The sequence below is a fragment of the Stegodyphus dumicola genome, chromosome X1, assembly GCF_044657685.1.
Source record: "Stegodyphus dumicola isolate Sdum_Otavi_A_Nest chromosome X1, ASM4465768v1".
Taxonomy (NCBI): Eukaryota; Metazoa; Arthropoda; class Arachnida; order Araneae; family Eresidae; genus Stegodyphus; species Stegodyphus dumicola.
In genome coordinates this window covers 66675904-66696218 of record NC_140780.1, presented here as the reverse complement: position 1 = coordinate 66696218, position 20315 = coordinate 66675904, and the positions used below count along the sequence as shown (strand labels likewise).

The 20315-nt window shown below is 31.8% G+C and overlaps 1 protein-coding gene across 8 annotated transcripts in view; it reads left to right on the top strand.

Moving 5' to 3' along the window:
• The window catches only part of LOC118193211 (SH3 domain-binding protein 5-like), a 94706-nt gene that overhangs the window by 66277 nt on the left and 8114 nt on the right, over positions 1 to 20315 (top strand). For 5 of the 8 annotated variants that reach the window (XM_085808043.1, XM_035364266.2, XM_035364264.2 and 2 more), the window contains 3 exons: positions 2795 to 2837; positions 2982 to 3221; positions 13267 to 13377. In XM_085808043.1, the coding sequence (XP_085664169.1) occupies positions 2795 to 2837; positions 2982 to 3221; positions 13267 to 13377 (394 nt within the window). The remainder of the gene's footprint in view (positions 1 to 2794; positions 2838 to 2981; positions 3222 to 13266; positions 13378 to 20315) is intronic. The other 3 variants (XM_035364268.2, XM_035364267.2, XM_035364265.2) reach the window with 1 other exon arrangement.

Genomic DNA, 20315 nt, shown 5'->3' with positions numbered 1-20315 from the left:
ATTTCAATTCCAGTACTGTCTTTTGCCCATGCTTCCTCCACATTGAGTTTTGGCATTTTTTTGCACCATAATAAGAATAAAGTTCCTAAAAAGACCAATATTTCATCTCTATTAGTATCATACATGCTTCTCTGTGAGATGTTTTGGAGATCATCTGCAGTCCTGTTACATTGGAAATAAATATTCATATATTGTACAATAGCATCAATCATATTTGTATTTATGATTTTCTGGAAATCAGAAAGCTCATAATTTATATCGTCATAAGTTTTGGCACTTAAGAATATTTTTTTCATCAAATTTTTCCGAGGTGTTCTCGCGAATTTGCCCTTGATGGGAACTTTATTCCATTTATGTTTCCTTTTCTTCTTTCAGAAACTTTCCTCCAACTTTCTTCGTTTTCTAAATTTTTTTTACAAAAAAGTCCTCATATGGACTTACTATGTCATTTTCAACATCACTAAAATTGTCATTTGTTGGGGAAACATCATTTGAGGAAGGAAAAGGAGTATGTTTAGAAATACTTCCCTCAATTTCTGAGTTACTTTCATGATCAGAATGTTCGATGACTTCTGATTCATCGACATCATATGCATTATCCAATTTGTCGAAATCTTCATCAACCAAGATTTCTTCTAAAATAGGCAAATAATCTTCTGGAAGTACAATATTGATTCTGTACATACTTGGAGGAGCAACGTACTGTGTTCGCCTACGCGACATATTCACAATAACTGCTTTCGGGAGGAAGACGAAAATCAGATTGACCAGAAATACCAGATGTGCTGCACTCATGGAATGTTTCTAGGAAGGTAGAGGAAGGGAGGAAGCTCAGGAAGGGGTTGCATAAAAATTACAGCCCATAAGATGGCATTGGCATAAATCTGTACACTAGCTCCTCCATTGCAGGGTTAACCCTTTTGGCCCTAATGAGCTTATACGTCCCAGAGATTAAATTTCATTCCTTATTGGTGAATAAAACCCACTTTTAAATGGGTTTTTACGTTTGCAGTGTTTGTAAGGAATTTGAGAGCAAATATATGACTAAAGAGACCTGGCCTATATGCTAAATGTATCAGGTTGCACTTTGTAAAGACTGTTTTACACCATATCATACTTAACTTGTGCTATAAAAATAATAAAATATTCGGTACATTTAATTTAACTTTATTATTTATTCACATGCAGTGTAAGGTTATTATCACAATGTCCTAGATGATTGGAACAAATAATTTCAGTTGACAATACCATTGGGACATACTGTCCCAGGAGATTTCCAGGAAGCGGGAATAGTTAAAAACTTTAAACTCGTATTACATTTCTTTTAGAATGGGAACATTCAATTAAACTACTTTTCATAGTTAAATTTTAATCATGCAAAGGTCTGGTCAAAAAGGTCCATACGCTTCAAAGCCCTTATTTCAATTTTCAGTCCCTTAGGGGCCTCTGTTTAACTTTTCAATAATTTAGGTAGTAATATATAATTTGCCTAGGAAGAATATCTCTTCAACAGAAGTAAAGTACTAACACACCTCAAAGCCTTTTTTTAAAATTGTTGGGCTCACGGGCTCCGTGGAACCAGTGTATATTTTCATTCCTAAGATAAATTATTTTGTCTGAAACTGGCCTTAGAAATATTTTCCTCCTTTACTCCAGCTGTGAAAACTTATTTCTGAAACCACCTACTTATATACTACCTCCTTACCCAGGTGAAAAATTTCTCTTATGTTTCTTAGTCCAATCTAAAATTAACAAAGATGATCTAAGGCATAAAAGCATCTTTCAAATCATTTGATTTTCCTTTTCACTACCAGGTAAAAAGAGACAGAACTAAAGTGTATTCCTATTTTCTATGTTTATAAATGAACTTCTCTTTTGTGTGATCTTACCTTGCAACTTTGCAGTGGATTATCAAATTACCCAATCACCTTTTTTCATTTGCGCTGCATTATAGGGTTTTGGAGAGCATGCAGCAGTGGGTGTCTTATGGGGCTAACATGCCACATTTAAACCCTAAAATTGTGTAACATTTTAGCTGCAGATGACAATTATGAAATAGATGAGTTTTCTCGGGGGAGGGAAGGGTGAAGTGTTGAAATGAAAGTTTTAGCTGAATAAAGATAAATGAAAACTCAACTGGAGTTAGCGAAGTATATATATATAAAAAAAATTAATACTTTTATTCATTCTCAGCACAAGGTCAGTAAACTCCCTATCCCCCCATGAACATAATGTTTAATCCTAAACTACCTGTAAATTCGCCATAAACAACTATCATATTACATCATAAACAATTATAGTATAAGTAAATTCTGTCACCTGAAAGAGTAGAGAAGGGGAAGTCTGGTACTGCAATTTATCGCCAAGGTACCCTCAGTATGGGCGCTAGTATATCTTCAAACATGAATCCTTTGAACAAGGTATGTTAATTTCATAACTCACTGTAGTGCTGCCACTACCCTATGAATGCAAAATATTGAGCATTCATGGTGTAGTGCTGCCACTTAGAATCAAAAGGAAATACTAGAAACTCATCTTTTGGTGTAAAAAAACTAGCATTTTTAGGAGGTTAAAAATGACAAACTTCCAATATATTTTATATGTTGGTGCCCTTTAAAGAATTAAGCTGCAGAATGATATAAATAACAGAAATTTATTTTATGGCTACCCTCTGTTTAGTTTTTAAATAAAAATTGTGTTTTATTTTTAAATATGACTATGTCTTACTCTTATTGTACTATAACTTGTATATGTAACTGTAAAGAGTGTCACATTTGTCATTTTCTTTCTTTAGACCTTATTTTGAAATGAAAGCAAAATTCAATCAGTTGCTTGAAGTAAGTTCTATTTAATTTTGGGCAGTTTTAAGAAATTTTCCATTCACTACAATGCCAGCAAATAATACAAATTCCAGTTCATTATTTCTGAAAGCATATTTTTTAATATGTCATGGTAATATTCTAAATTCATTTTTTATGTAGGAGCAAAGGAAAAAAGTTCATCATTTAGAAGAAAACGTTTTAAAAGTGAAAATGAGCTATGCAGATGCATTACACAATCTAGAAGAAATCAGTGATGAAATTCATCAAAAACGAAAAAGGCAAGAGAATCAAATTGTAAATGAGAGAAGTGAAGATGTAAGCGCAGCATCTCCTAATTACACATGGGATGGTTTGAAAATACCGTATCATAAATTTAAGAGCAACAGTGTTTCTTGTGAAGTAAGTAAAAAATTAACTTCTCATTTATAAAAAAGTAAATCTGCTAATGTAACTACAAGTCTATGTAGGGTCATTATATAAAAACTTGATACTGTAATATTAAGATACATTTTTTTTTGTTTCTTTAAAAACCAGAACTTGAGTGATTTAAATGAAGATTTAATTGAAATATGAAATGTATATGTAATATTGAAGATTCTGTGAAATAAAGGAGGTGCACTTTCAACTGTTTAAACCATTTGGGTAAAAGACTAGAATATTATATATTATAGAGCACTCCACTGCTAACATAGTTCTATTTGTGCTTGCATTCCAAACTGTTGCCATTCACAAGTTATTAAATACTAAATGTTAATTTTCCCATTTAGTATTTACTAAATGTTACATCTTTCTTTTGTTTAAAGAATTCAAAAGTTTTTTTTTTTTTTAAGTCCAAAATCATTCCAAATACCTAGCCAGCTTTCTAATCACTCTCACACTTCTAGATCTTCCCTCTCCATCCCTTGTTTCTGAATTAGTGGAGTTTGATGATTGATCTTCTGAATTTTACTCTTGAGAATATCTGGGATTTTTTTTTTTTTTTTTTTTTTTTTTTTGAGTAACTTCTTGTTCGGTTCCTCTGATCTTCTCTTCAGCAGTTGCTGTTTTCTTTAGTGTCTCTAATGTTTTTTTTTTTTTTTTTTTTTTTTTTCCCCTTCTGTTTCTTCTGAATACTGTTCCTGCTGATCTCAGTATATATGATCTGGGCATCTTAAATACTTCTGCAATTGCTGGTTTCCAGTGATTATCTTGACATACCCTATAATCTCCTTTGCTTAATGATGGTAATGTTTTTGTATGATGATCATAATATAGCGTGTTTCGTTTTTTTAAAGGTTCTTATTCTTTCTTGGTTGGTTTTTTCTTTTAAATTTTTCACAATTTGAGGTTTTAATAATTCTGATGTAGGAAGACCTTGTTCTTCTACCCATAAGTTGTTGAGCTGGTGATCCTGATATCTTCTTAGTTGCAGTGTTCTTGTGAGCTAACAGTGCTAAGTAAAGATCAGCATGATCTGCTTAATCTTTTTTTAACAATTTCTTCCCCCATTTGTACTAATTGCTCTACTAATCTATTCAACTGCAGATTGTATGGACTGCTCATTTTATTTTTATATTGGTATTTCTTGGCAAATACCCTAAATTTTTACTTGCATCCATTATCAGATATCACTATCAGTGGTATGCCATGTCTTGCAAAATGAGATTTCATATAACTAATCACTGTCTTATTTTGAGTATCTGATAATTTGGAGATTTCAAAAAAGTTGGAACAGTAATCTGCAGTTAATAAGTATAAATCTTTGTTAATCTCAAATAAACCTGTTGCAACTTTACACCATGATAAATTAGAAACTTTATGTGGTATCATAGATTGGCTTATGTTTTTATTCTGATATTCATTACATATAGGACATTTTGAAATTTTATCTTTCATCTGCTTGTTTCATCTGCAAGTGGCCAAAAACTTTAGCATCTCTTTTTTCATAGACAAAAGGATAATTAATTACTTTTCCTCCTTTGAAGAATAAGTCATTTTCCAGTGTCGACACATCTCTGTAGTCCAAAATACTTTAGTTGATGTTTCCTGTCTAGCTAACCTCCCAGGATATATATTTTTTTAAACACTGTGTTGTAGCATCACATTCAGTTTCTTTCTTCATCAGTTTTCTGATCACATGCTGTAATCAACATCTTTCTCTTTCTTCATCATTATCTACTATTTTATTCAAATATGTTGTACTTAGTCTTTCCTTTTTTTGTAATGTACATCTAGATAATACTCTTGAAAATTTGAATTTGCAATCACTGACTTAAAAAGAGGTTGCTTAATTGTGCTTTCTTATTGTCGATGATCAGTTTAAACTGTAATGCATTTGCCATATATATATTGATTAATTTAGAACATGCAAAGTAATGGCCTATTTTTTCTATCTGAGCATAATTTTTCTGACTCTGTTAGGGCTCTGGAAGCATAAGCAAATGGTTGATTTTCTTGTAGTAAAACAGTACCTAAACCTTCAAAATTTGCATCTACTAAAAGAGTAACATCTTTGTTGACATCATAGAATTTTAATACTGCTGCTTTTACAACCATTTCTTTAACCTTTTCATGGGGTGCACCTTTGTTTAAGATGATTGTGCTGGATGGAAGGGAGTCGAAGGCAGTCGCCACGCAGGACGGGATTTTGCATCATTAAGCCTAACTTCAGGACTGGAAAAAATCATAAAAAAAAGTTTTACCATTTTAGATTATTACTTAAGCTCTTATATATGTTACAATTAGCATTAATAATATTTTTTCTTTATTTCACATAAAAATATATTTAAAAAATTGCTTATCTTGTAAAATAATTTTCAGAAGCACTGTTCAAGTTATTACAAAGTTTTAATTGACAAAAATCCGTTAATAGAGTTTAAAATTAATAAAACAATACATTAAAAACTATTTCCAGTAAGAAGTAACAAAATTTAAAATGAACATTGAATGTGGTAAATCTCAAAACATGAAGAAACACAAAGTCCTACATTGTTGGAGTTTAATATTGTTAAATCCTTCAGCTCCCCCCAAACATTTTTTATACCACTTAACTTTTTTCGAAAACATGAATTGTGTGTCATGACTCTGTCCTATGTGTACACCACCTATGTTTTCATTATAATCTATTAACACATTTAGGTTTTAAAATGTCTTTTCCAGTAATTCTATCTTTTCTGCCAGATTTAGCCATTTATGATCCATGTGGGCTCGTTAGCATAAAAACATCTTTCTTTTTTTCGTTGCATTAAATCCAATTTACCCTTTATAGTTTTTGTCCTGGAAAGTCTTTAGGCATTCTTTTTCCTGTATTTAATTCCACAAACGTTTTTGCGGAATGCAAATATTCTGCAAGTGTTAGGGAATTGAAGAAAGGATCCAAATATAAATTAAACCCTTTCTCATATAAGTCGCTAATCAATGTTTTTGCAACTTTTTCTTCGCAAGACCCGTTGCTGCATAACATTTCTGTGTCCTTCCCTGAGTAAATTAAAAAATTCCATATATATAACCAGTAACTGATTCCCATAACTTATATATTTTTATCCCATGACACGATTTTTTGGATACAACTTGCTGTCGAAAGCCAAGACGTCCTTTCCAGCAAAAAGAGATTAATTAATTCAAATATTTTCCTTGGGTATTTAGTTTCTTTTAAATTTATTTTTTAGGTTTTCTATGATTAATCCTAGTTTTCCCAACATAATAGCGCTCTTGTCTGAGCTGAAATGCAAAAATTAAAAAATATTAAGGAATGTGTTTGTAGGCATGGCTCTATTGAAAAGTAGAGTAGCAAATATTTCGTTTGTAATGAAATACGTCTTCAGATTAAGCTTCTTGATAATGCCCATCAGTATTATCATTACAAAAAATACTTATATTCTCAGTTTTATGTTATATTCTCAGTATTTACATCTGAAAACCTAGCTGATTTAAAAGTTGACAGAGCACTTTGAGAAAACCTCTATTTCTCCAGCAATCAAATTTTATAGATCATCATCAAAGAAAATATTAGAAAAATCAATTTCTTTTTCAGCATTTACTATAGAATTTATTCCGGGTGTTCCAGTAAATGTTTGGGGATGCAATTCCTCAAGTGCGAGAGTCCAAGATGAAGTACCTTGAATCGCACTTTCACAGGAAGTTGAGGGCAGCCAACACTGAGCTCTGTCTCTGATAAAATGTCTGTATCAGAATCACTAGAAGTATCACTTTTTAACTCTTTAAAAAATTATCATCATTCTCGTCTGTGTCAGTAAATGGGTCATTTACCATACAAGTGTATTCTTCTTCTGATATATAATGCCTTTGTGCCATATTAGATTGGAGTCAAGGCTTTCTGAAATAAAAAGTGAAGGACCTGAAATATATCTGAAGGCAATGCAAAATGTAACTAAACCTCACACAGTAACCCTAAAAAACTAAATAATAGAGGGGATAAAAGAATAAAAAAAAGGAATCCGATATAAATCAGAAACGTTAATGTTTATATTAGCACTTGGAGATTTAAAGAGCTCGGCTTTGTTTACATTATGCTTTCCCACCACCCTCGCTACAGTTGATGAGTAAAATAGCAAAGTCATGCAGAATATATGCAAACTGAAGGTCAGAAACGTAAAACTGTTCATTTCAAAAGTAATAGACGTAGGGTGCCATTTAGTAGGAATGCATATATGGGACACCTGTCCAGAAAGGGTTAAGTGTTTGAAAAGCTGTTTTATGTTTTCCAGTTTACTGCTAGAGAACATTTTTCTCAGGTAACTGTCTTAATGATGCACTAATAGGAGTTAGGAATAAATTTGGCCAAGTAAATAAGCATTCCTAAAAATCTGAGAACCAAGAAATGCTGAGAACGTTGTAGAATTTTATCAATTGCTTCTACATTAGAGGATATTTTCTCGTATTCTTTGGTCATGTTCATAGGTCATGTTCCTTTTGATTAGATCCCCATATTAAGATATGGTCTATAATGCATTCAGTGCCTTCTAGACCTTCTACAATTTGGTTTAATTATCTTTGGCAAATTTTTGGACCTGAACATATGGCAAAAGGTGTATTCAATGTACACAAATTACTACTTAACTTCATCTGGTAGGATTTGCCAAAAAGCACTATTAGCATCTAAAATAGAAAATATTTTTGCTTTTGGCATTCTTGTGACAACTTTGTCTACAGTTAACATAGGATAATGTTCTCATTTTATAGCTTTATTAAAATCTCTGGAACCTAAATATATTCTTATTTTGTTAAGTTTGACAAAAGAGACCACTGAATTTACCCATTCGGTTGGCTGGCTTTCTTACTTTCTCAGTGATAGTTAAGTTTTCCAATTGTTGTAGTTCTTTCTTCATTTTATCTCCTATATGTGTACGTTTCTTGAAGGATGAATTACTGGTATTTCCTCTTGTTTTAACTGGATTTTATATTCTCCATGCAAGCAGCCTAAGCTTTCTAATGCAGCTTCTTATTCCTCCAGTAATTCTTCAGTAAAAACAGACATTACTTTTTGAATCAATCGCAGTGCTAGACAAGATTTTAATCCTAAAGAAGGTACATCTTTGTCAATAACATGGAATTCTACAACATAACTATAGTATCCATTTTATTCCCAGAGAATGTAACTTAATCTTTTAAGTTCAGACTTCTGTATCGGAACATCTAGCACTTTCACTTTGCTTTTAGAAATACCATTGCATATTGTTCCGATGTCTAATTGCAAATTAATTATTTACATTAATGTCAATAGTCAATTTCTCTTTTTTGTTATCTGAACTAAGGTTTACTGTACCTGCATAAAATTCTAACTCTTCCTCAGTGTCATGATTAAGTAATTTGTTTCTCTCCCCGCCCTTTTTTTTTTTTTTTTTTTGGTTTTTGTTGTTGTTTTGTTTGTTTGCCTTGATCGCATAATTTTTATTTTATATCTTTTACATTGATTCACAAAATGATTTGCCTTTTTACACTTATTGCAGGTTTCTGCATATGCTGAATGCTAAATTCATAAGATGTTCCACAGTTAAACCCAACTTTGGTTGCTTGTTTCTGAATATTTACATTTACCTCTTTATATATATTTTATTGTGGTTCCTTAGTTTCTCTTTCACAGTAGTTTCTTCATCTTGTATTATTTTCATTTGATGTGCATGTATTTCTGCAGATCTGCATATATCAAGAGCTTTTTCTAATGTAAATCATGTTTCATGCACTTGCTCTCGCTACACCATCTTTTGTACCACAAATAATTTTATCCTTTATGAAACTATCTATTTATTGTGCCGGCTTGGTGTTCTAGTTTTATTTCGAAAGTCAGTTACATACTTTTCCATGATTTCCAATGCAGTTTGATTTCTAGTAAAGAATAAATGACTTTTATATGTAATATTTGTATTAAGTATACCGTAAATTTTGCCTTAGTTTCATTTAATTTTATTTTCTTATCATCTTTACAGAAAATGCATTATATATTTCAAGACTGAGAATTCCTATTACATGAAGAAAAGTATTAACTCTCACCTTCTCTTCTTATTATGTAATCCACTGGCTACTTCATAAATTTTAAAAATAGCAACCATCTTTGTCAGTTTGAAGCAAAATTTCCATGAATTTGAATCAGCTCTAATGGTTTTAAACTTTCTGTTTTGAAAGCAAAACACTTCTGAGACCATTAAAATAGGTACCTTCCAATATAAAATAAAGAGGGTGCACTTTTAACAGAACACTGCAATACTAACATGAGTCTATTTTACATGTTTCCAAACTGTTGCCATTCACAACAGGGTTGCCACGCTACCTGGAAAACCGGAAAAAGTCAGGGAATTCGGAAATTGACCAAAAAATTCAGGGAAAAGTCAGGGAATTTTAAGTGTTTTAGTCAAAATCTGGAAAAGTCAGGGAATTTCATACAACGATCCCGCCAAAAAAGGCGAGTTTTGCGCCGACGTTGGAAGAGATCACTTTTTTGGTGAATTGTGTATCACGTGAGTGTCATTCTGGCAGCTGGCGTAGAGCCAATTTTCGCAGCTCCAATTTGATTGTCTTTTAGAAAGGCAAATCAAGTTTCCCGCAACTTTTAGTTTCCAGTAACCTCGAGAATCGCATGTGCAGTGCATGAACTAAAGAAAGTACCTGTTCTCGTATAAATCAAAATGGGTTTAATCCTAGTATATGGTACCATGAAGGTTAGAATAAAAAAATATGTATTGTAAAGAAAGAAAACATCTCTGCAACAGACATGGCTCCGTTCCATCATTGAGGGAAACAGCTGTGCATGCGCGATATATCTGTCGCTCGAAACCGGTGTCAGAGTTCGAAGGTCACATTATCAAGAGTTCATAAAATGAATATCGTTTAAAATTTCTTTAAACTCTAAAGGAAAAGAAAATATTTTTTGGCGCAAGTAAATTAATTCATGGATTAGTTATTTTGAGGGGGGGAAAACTACGAAAATCCGTTTTTAAAATTATTGCGAAAAATCCAAGAAAAAAACGTTCTTTGATAAAGCGTTTCTTCTTGGATTTTTTGCAATAATTTAAAAACGGATTTTCGTAGTTTTCTTTTTTGTCAAAGAACGTTTCTTCTTAACACATGTTTCTCAATTTCCTGTACACATCGCGGAGAGGGAAATTCTGGCCGCCAGGTTCCGTCGCCAAATCCCTTGGCAAATTTTCCCTCCGCTTTCTAGCTGCGTAATAGCATTTATGTGTATGGAACCTTTTCTTCTTTACATAGACATTCTTTGGTTAGAATAATCTCCATGTATTGTACAGCGGGATTTGGCGACATGATGGTGAGCAGTAAACGAGTCATTTTGTTCTTGGCGACAATTTTCAAAATCGTTCGAAGGCCGTACCGTATACTAGGATTTTACCGCAAAATCTTTTTTTTTTTCTTTTCTTTTTAATAAATAACTTGTCATTTTGCAGTAAAATAAAAAAAATTGTAATCAGTCGTCTAGGCTAACCATGTAATATAACTATATTCGCTAAAATATCGTTGATTATTCTAATTCAATTTTTAAGTAATTATCTTAATTTTTATGTTATTCATATCATTTAATGTTGCTTCTTCCCTCTAAATTTATTTATCATTAGTAAATAATATTTCCAAATTTTAGGAAATTTTCTCTGGCATAATCCTGAAATTAATTCTAGCAGTATGATAACATCACGAAATTTAATGCACATATTTTTTCCTTATGTATGCTGCAAAATAAATATAAAATACCTCAATTTAGTAAAAAAAATCATTAAATAGATTTCTTTCTTTCATTTAGCTGCAGAATGTCTGCAAAAAAAAGCCTTATTTTATTCCAGATTGGGGAGATTCTAATCTCAATCTTCAGTGGAGAAAACAACTCCTATTATAATTGTATTTGTGTTTTCAAGTGTTAAGGTGCCTTTTAAGAAGACACCTCACACAAATTAAATTAACCTAAAATCTAACGTAACTTTTAGCATTGCGTTGTGATTTATGAGAACCGAATTAGCCTCATGTTGAACTGATGATGATCATGAGTAATAATTAAATAAAATGTACAATTGTTATCCAACGTATGTATCGTAAATTTTATTAAGTTTCTTAAGTGGAAAAGTAAACAAAATTATCAAACAAAGTGTACCAAGAACAAATGTCCTCTGGGATTTATTGAATAATTAAGTGAATTTGCTACACAGTACAAGTAATACCATAATTAATTTACCTCTTAGCACAGCTAACGTACATTATGCTGATAGACTGGAATTTTCTCGAAACATACCTGGAAAAGTCGGGGAATTTCATTCTCCTGCTTGAGTGGCAACCCTGTCACAAGTAGTGAACAAGGGTTGTCTGTTGACTGCAATGGTAGTGAACAAGGGTTGTCAACAGTTGCTGTACAGAAACATGTTCTTTTATCATACTGTCCAATATTCAGCTTCAGGACTTCAGAAATTTATTCTTTCACTGTAATCTTTCTTCGTTTGATAATGTTTATCTGAATGGTTCTCTTTTCTTGTGTTATTTTAATATCAGGTTTTAATGAAAGTTTTCTGCAACCGCAAATATCGTCTGTTTACGTTGGCGTGTTTAATCATATTTTGTCAAATGATTTTTGCCATCTGAAAGAAAGAGACTTGCTTTAGAACACTAGGTTGGGAAATTTGTAAAAAAATATGGTTATCATTAAGTACAAGGTGTTTGAAATGGAACTATAATGCTACCAGATTAGAACCATCATTTACTTTCCATTCTGTTGCAAAAAGTCAGCTACAATATGTCACCAAATCATATGTGCTGCTTTAGGTACTAATATTGTATGATATGATACTGTGAATGTTTGGTATTGAAAGATAAAAAACAAGGAGTATGACATTCAAGAAGCAGAGTGCTCTGGCTGACTTACTGATGTTGATGAGGCTCGATTGCGAGAACTGGTGGATGAAGATCAGAATGCAACCACTTGAGAGCTTCTTAAGAAGTTAGACATTAGTGCCATGTCCATTAGTCACACTATCCATCGCATAAGTTTGATGTACAAGTTCAGTTTCTGGGTGGCGCATGAGCTGACTCAAGCAGATACGGACAGACATGTTCAGGTCTACACTAATCTGCTTGAATATCAAAGCAAAATTCTGCATCAGATCGTAACTTGTGATGAAAAGTTGATTTACTTCAATAACACAGGCCGAAAGGGGGCTGATCTGTGCCCAGTGAGCCTGATTGTGGCAAAAAGAACTTGCTTTGTATCTGGTGGGATTGCTGTGGTATTATTCACAAAGAGTATCTGGAAAAAGGTAAAACCCTCGACTGTAAGGTGTACAGCAAGATGCTAATCCGTGTTGATGGCTGCTATTGAAGAAACACCTCGAACTGAGTTCCAGTGAAAAAAGGTAATGTTCGATCAAGATAATGAAAGACGTCTCTGCATTCACCACTTGAACTCTGCATGGACTCGAATCGGAATAGCATTGAAAATAAAATTGGCTATCTTCATTTGTTGGCTGTTATTATGAATAACTGACTTGTTTTACATACTAAATTTCTTGCATATGATTTAAAAAATAGTTAGAATCAAAAATTTCTTCAACAGTACAATTTTAATACTGCCTTTATAAAACTGCCATATTATGTTTATTCTGAAGTGATTTCCCCCTTTTTTGTTGTTGTTTTTGTTTTGTTATTTCCATTTCCTGGTATGGCAGGCAGGCATATTGTGTAATTCTTCTAAAGTTTAACCTTAGTGACATTATTTTTCAACTTGCTAAATGTATTACACCTCCTTTGTAGGTATTTCTTCTTGCTGATAGGCACACAGTTAGATCCAGCTATAAAATAGTTTTATTAGTAGGATGATGTTAAAGTCTTAAAAATATTGGAAAGTTATACTATTTTAAATACTTATTTCCTTTCATAAAATATGTTCAGAAAGTGTTGTTTTTAAATCTTTTATTTTTCTTATTAAATTTTGGGAAAAATTTTTGTATTTGTATAGGATGTATATTTAGATAACTTAAACAGTGAAGAAATGTACATGAGTCTTCCTGATAAATTGAAAGTCCCGTCTAGCATAGTGACAACCACTTGTAAAGCAAATAACACTCAGGTAAAATGTTTTAAAATAAATATTTTCTTCTCCATTCAGTTAGATACTTTTTAATACATTAATTTTTTAAATACTGTTGCTTCTGTTTATATTAATTTTTACATTAAAGATTTTCTATTACATTTACTTGTACTGTGCAGTTTTTTCTATTAGACTATTTGTTTGAAAATGAAGTATAAAATTTTGTGTCAGAATATCTGGTCATTTGAATGCTATGCTTCAGCAAATATTTAGAATAAAATACTATAAACTGCATGAAAATCTGCTTTTAGTCATTAAACAAAATACCTTTAGGACTTTCATATATGATTTCTAAAATAATTTTGATATATTGAATTCAAAAAATTATGAATGCCAGGCTTTTCCTTTTAATAATTGTAGTGACTTTTAAAATATAATTATTCTGAGTTCTACTGAATACTTCTTGAACTTGTTCTTTTTAGACTGCAGCTTAATTGTGATCACGTTTGTCCATGGCTGTTTTGATAACATTAAATGATGAAAAAATTCTTCAGGTCAGCAATAGAATTTAACTAATTTAATATAAGTAGAAATATACAAAATATACATCACAGCATTTAAACTAAGAAAATTGTCGTTACTATTGGATTATCTGCAAGATTATGCAAAAATTCATTTATGAATTCTAATGTTTGTGGAAATTATTTTACCAATGTTGTGGTTCTAATCTTATTACTTGGAGGTCAGTCCTGATATCAGCATTTATTGGGAAATCACTAAATTCATTGGTGCGTTTTTCAGAAAGTTTATTTGCATGATGTGCTTGGATTTGTTTCATAAAGTCACTGTCATCGTCATCTGTCTGAAGAACAGAGACCTGTGTCTGATCACTCTCAAAATCTGCATAAAACTAAACAGAATGTTGATTTTTTGGCCTAATTTTGAATCGTTGATTAAAATAAAAAGCAATGAGTTTATTGACTTATCCTTTATTATGGGGCATTTCAGTCATTTGCAATTTTTTTAATTTATTGTGATCTTATTTGAAGAATTTACTTTCGTTTGAAGAATTCATTCTAAAATATTTTGGTAGTTGATCACAGTAAGTAGGCTTACCATAATATTTTTCATTCAAATTGGAACAATTTTGAAAAAATACTCATAATAGAAAATAAAACCTACTAGGTTTAAGTACCTATGATTGAAGAGGCTAAATAAAAAAGTTTTGAGCTAAAAACAATAATGAATTAAATGAAATTTTTATTAGCATACTTTATTATTAACACATTAAAGGCGGGAGTCGTAGTACTACGATTTATCTCGACTGTAGCTTAAAGGCGAGAGTCATAGTACTACGATTTATCTCGACTGTAGCTTAAAGGCAGGAGTTGTAGTACTATGATTTATCCGCTTAAAGGCGGGAGTCGTAGTAATATGATTTATCTCAAATGTAGCTTAAAGGCAGGAGTCGTATTAGTACGGTTTGCAACCACATTGCACAATCCATGCACCACTTTACATTTGTATTTAGTATGTTTTGTGGTTTGAAGCTGTTCGGTTGTTCAAATTCTACTTACAGTAAATTTTGAAATCCTTCAATATGGTTTCACATGAAAATAAAGATATATATGCAGACGATTTGATGGACATTGAAGAGTCACAACCTGGTACATCGAACTCGGCACCACGGACTCCACAATATAAAATTGATCCACCTGGACGTCTTTTGCTAGACATCAAAAAGCACAAATTAATTCGGATAGAGAAAATAAAGGCGAAAAGCTATATGCCCAACAAAACTGCTTAGTTTGTACGGCACATAAAAAAAGAAAGTTGACTTGCTTCAAATGCGAGTTTTGCAATGCACCTCTTCACCGTGGCGAGTGTTATCAACATTATCACACTCATAAAAAAATACTAGATTAATCTCATAAATATGTACTTCAAAACATTTTTTGTAATTAGTGTTTAGTTCTTTTTTAATATTTCTTGTAGTTTTAAGAATTTAAATAAACTTTTTTAAGTCTAAATTTTTTATGATTACACAAAATATCACCTGCTCTAGGACGAAAAACGAGGGGGGCGGTTGGCACGTTACCCAGCATACTTTCGTCAAGATCCCCCGCCTTTAATGTGTTAAGAAGATATTAGTATTTATCACTAGTGTAAACTGTCTAAAAATTCTTCATTATTTTTAATGGCATCGAAAAATTCCCTGCAATTAAGTTTGCTGTTGATTTTGCAGCTTAGTAAAACATTTATTGTTCATTCAGCCAATATGCTTATTTCTTTAGACCATACGATATTCTCAATTTGCTTTGAACTAGTGCCAGTATGCCGGGCATGCTGGAAATGTATTCTGCCATTTGAACAAGATTGGCAAAGAAATGTTTTTCTTTGAAATGACTGAAAAGTTGCATCCATTTTTCTAATATCTTCACAATGCTACTGAAACAACAGTGGCTAAATCATATTGATAATAAAAGCTTCACATTTTGTTTCAAAGAGCTTTGAAAATAATTTAGATGAACCTAAAGCTGAGTTCGAGAACAGCAACATAGAACACATAAGCTGCTTCTATAGCTGTTAAGAATTTTTTGTCACTTAAATCAGTATATTTAAAATATAACAATATGTTTGAGAAAGTTCCTGCTGCTATTACTAGGCTTGCTGTATGTTTTGCACACTTCAAGTGATCTATAATATGTGGTTATGTGATTTCTAATGTCCACAAACAACTGAAAATTTTGTAAAGCACAGTTTAGCACTTTGTGAATATGATCAAAACAATTTTCAGAAACATGTAATCCTTTCTTAATTAATCAGTAAGTTGCTTTTTGGCAATTTGGAAATTAATTTAATGCACTGTACAAAATAATCAACAAATGCCGACTCGCAATTTGAACTCAACGAAGATAGTTGATTGTGCAACAAATACGTGGCCATTTTACGTTCCAGTGCTGCCAACTCTAATTGAAACAAAAATCTTAAAAATCATAGACTACATGCTATTGTAAATTTGGTGAACATGTAAAAATATCTTAATTTATTGAACCAAATGCTCTAGTTTTGGGGGGAAGGTCATACTTAGATCTATATAAAAAATCTAGATTGGCAACAGCCAGAATAATAGAGGGAATATTTTCATTGCCCAATCACTAAAACGAGGCTGTACTAATTTCTGTATATTCAACACTTTAAAAATTTAACTGGGACAAAATGACAAATTGGCTGTAATGCAGGGACCACATCATCAAACCTGAACAGTCCCATTAAAATGGAACATCTGGCAGCCCTAATAGTAAGCAATGTGTTTTCCATGTTTTCGCATATAAACAGGCGGAACTTTGGCTGTTTGATAATAATATCCAAATGATAACATTTAACCATAATCATGTTACGCAGCATCTACTGTATAAATTTCATGTGCTTATATTTTCAGTTTCTGTCATTATTGTCATATTTTATTTGAAAAGCTGATATTTTAAGGAAGCAGGTTTAGGATGTTTTTGTCAATCTACACATGTACCATATATTATTTTTCATATGCCATAGAAAATGTTTTGTATTATAGGACAAAGGAATAGCTACTTTTCTATTAACAGCCTGTCACTTAGTGTCAAATAGAACATTGGCATGAAATCTTATTAGATGGATGCAACCTTGATATGATAAGCTTTATGTAAAGAATGATTCTTTATTAAATTCAAAATAAGTACCAGAAATACAGACAAATATAAAACAGATTTTACCAAATTAATTGTAGACTACTCATAAGGCATGAAACTGTCAATTTCATTGACTATTGACAAAAACATTTTTCGTCTTTGCATGCCATTGCTGCCACATGAATTTAATATGGTAAGAATCTAGATGGTGGCAGCTAGTGCAATAATGTTATATTTGTGATTAACTTGCAAGTGTGCATATATAGAAGCTGCCAGTTCATGTGCTTAAGGAACTGAAAATCCAGAGGAAGAAATTTCTGAATTAAAGTTCATTTTTCCATATTATTCACATAGATGTCATTGTGTAGCTATTTGTGATGTAATACAGACAGATTACCATGTGGTTGCTTTAATTGCAGAATGTAGCATTTTGGTTTCTAGTGTGGCAGATATTTCTGAATTTTTGATTTGAACTGATTAAAAACTAATTTCTGTTAGTCTCTGCATTCATAATTTTTAGCATAGTTATAAATTATGGGTAAATTTTCCATTTTTAATTGTTTATCCAAGTAATTCAGTTGTAATCTTTGAGTTACTTTAAAAGCCATCTTAACATTAATGCAGAAGTAGTTTTTGAACTTGTAATTTAGAGTTATGCATTACTGCTGACATAACTTTCTGTGTTACGTGTTTGTTCACAGAAACTGAAGAAAATCTTGATGTCAGTGGGGTAGTCGTGTTAGAAATGTAATCATTCTTCTGGTCTATGTAGTCAGTGTTTTAATCTGCTTATTCTTTAAACTGATGATCTATAATCCGGAATCACCGAAGTCCCGACGAGTCCGGATTAACGACTTTTGACTGTATATTGTTGCGTCCGTGCAGGTTCATAATAGATTGAATAATACATTAATAAAAATTTATTTTTGGTCAAAAAAATATTACAGAACTCTAGAATTTTCCTCAAAAATATTCATGCAAGTGTTCACAGTATCACACAGTATAATTAGTAGTTACACTTAAACTACTTAGAACGTTAAACACGGCGCAATGTAAAGTGTATCTAAAGAGAAAGCCAATTTGATCTAATGCTAACTCACAAAAATAACAATAGCAGCTAACCAAACAGCTGTGATGCTCTCGCTTCACCCTTAAATAGTTTTCAACTAGCCATGAGATATTTCTAGTACAGTACAAAGTCCGTTATCCGGACTCATCGGGACTTCGACGATTCTGGATTAGGGGTTTTTCCGGATTATAGATCATCAATTTAAATCTGGTGAGATGGCATGCAGAAATTATACAATTAAAAATATGAAACAGTAATTTATGAAACAAAGAGCAATTGAAGGGTATCAAAATTTACAAAAAAAAAAAAAAAAAAACTTAATATTTATTTGTTTACTTTAGTAAACATTTCTATTAATGTAAGTTGTTTAAGTTGCTTCATTTTTTCTGCTAATACTTTCTCTTTAATTCTATAAACAGACATAATTTATTGTTCAGTTACAAGTTCCACTGTTCAAGTCCTGTAATTGCTGTGTCGAGAATACCGTCTAACTTCTCAATAAAATTTTTTCGTTTTCAATAACATTCTCTGTTACTTTCTTCACTATCTGAAGCGCGCATGGGTAAATGCTTTACTGGGTTTACGCGCATGTGTAAGTTTGCAGCTTTGAGGTCCGGATTATAGATCATTCGGATAATGGACGTCTGGATTAGAGACTTTGTACTGTACTTTCTGCTTCTCGAAATTACTGGAAAGCAATATGAGGCTGAAGTTATGGTTACAGCTGACACAGTGGTCAATTACATTTATTCAGTTTCAGTGCAAATTACTGAGATACCCATTTACTCAAATGTTTAATGCACAGCCCCTGTATTCTTAATTTTCCGGCATAGCATTCTCCTAAAATTAGCCTTGCACTACATTACACAGAAAAATACAATTTTGCTTAAAATTCTACTCAAATTGCCTAAATACAAATTTCGTAACAATATACTTGCAAAAATATTTTTAATCCATATTTTGGAATCCAGAAATTTTAAAATGTCAGTATTGTAAAAATTGTGAAATCTTAATTTTTCGTTCTAATCTTAATTTATCTTTCTTTCGTCCCTGTAGTTATATTTAGTAAGATGTTGTAATTATTCTTAAAATAAAATACAGGGGTTCAAAATAAAATATCAAGAAGTTTGGAGTAAAATGAGAAAGACGTATATGAAGTTTGTAATATTTTTACAATACTAAAAAAATCAGACTTACTGCTGTCCTTAAGGAATCAGTTAAAAATCCACCCTCCTTCCATTTTAATGTCATTCAATGTTTTGCTGCATTCTTTAATTAATAATCTTGTTACATTTGGAATTCCAAACACATTATCTGCAAGTAATGTATAAATCTCCAAATGCTGTTAAAAAAATGAAACAAAGCAATACAAGATTGTCAGGTGGCTCGAGCTATATGTGTAGCGGATAAGTTGATACCGGTTCTATCTTGAAGCAATTGCACGTGTCAAATTCATGGACATAACATTTTATTGCGGAAATATAATTATGAGATACACTTTTTCATATATATAATATGAGCTGAGTCATATTTCAAATCCATTGTAATGCATTTTCATATGTGCTTGATATTATATTTTTATCAGTGCATGGCAAGGGGTGAGAAATGTAATCTTGCTGTGGACATCTGAGGAGTATTTTGAATCAAGGAGATGGAATTATTCAATTCTGTTTTCATAAAGCATGAAGATAATTTAGTCTCTGTAGTACAGTTAATGCATAAACTGTGTGATTTAAAAAAAGTAAAATTTATTCAGCATGCTTAACTTGTATAAATAAATTATATGTGTGACAGCTTCACATGAACATAAATAATACTGGCAGAAATCACTCAAGTTTAGGCTTTCTTTATAAACAGAATCATTATTAAATAAAATTGTTGTGAGCAAAATCTCAGATAAAATAACAACTGTAGTTGAAGTATATTTCTACAGTGGTTAAAAAAAAAGTTTGAGCTGTGAATAAAAGTCTTAAAATCTGAATGTAACTTAATTAAAAATGACTGTGTGGGTGGTATCATATGGGCTAAATGAATTTTGAGTATAATTAATTAAAAGAACAAGTGCCAAAGTCCAAACAGGAAAAGAAAATAATAAACTTAAGGGCAGAAACACTAGGTGCGCAATCTGACGTAAATAAAATACAATGTGAGGATACTAATTTGCAAAAACTGATAATTTAAATACAGCAGGCAACAAAAACGTTTTTGTTGGTTTTTGGATCCTAAAGCTCTCTGCTCCA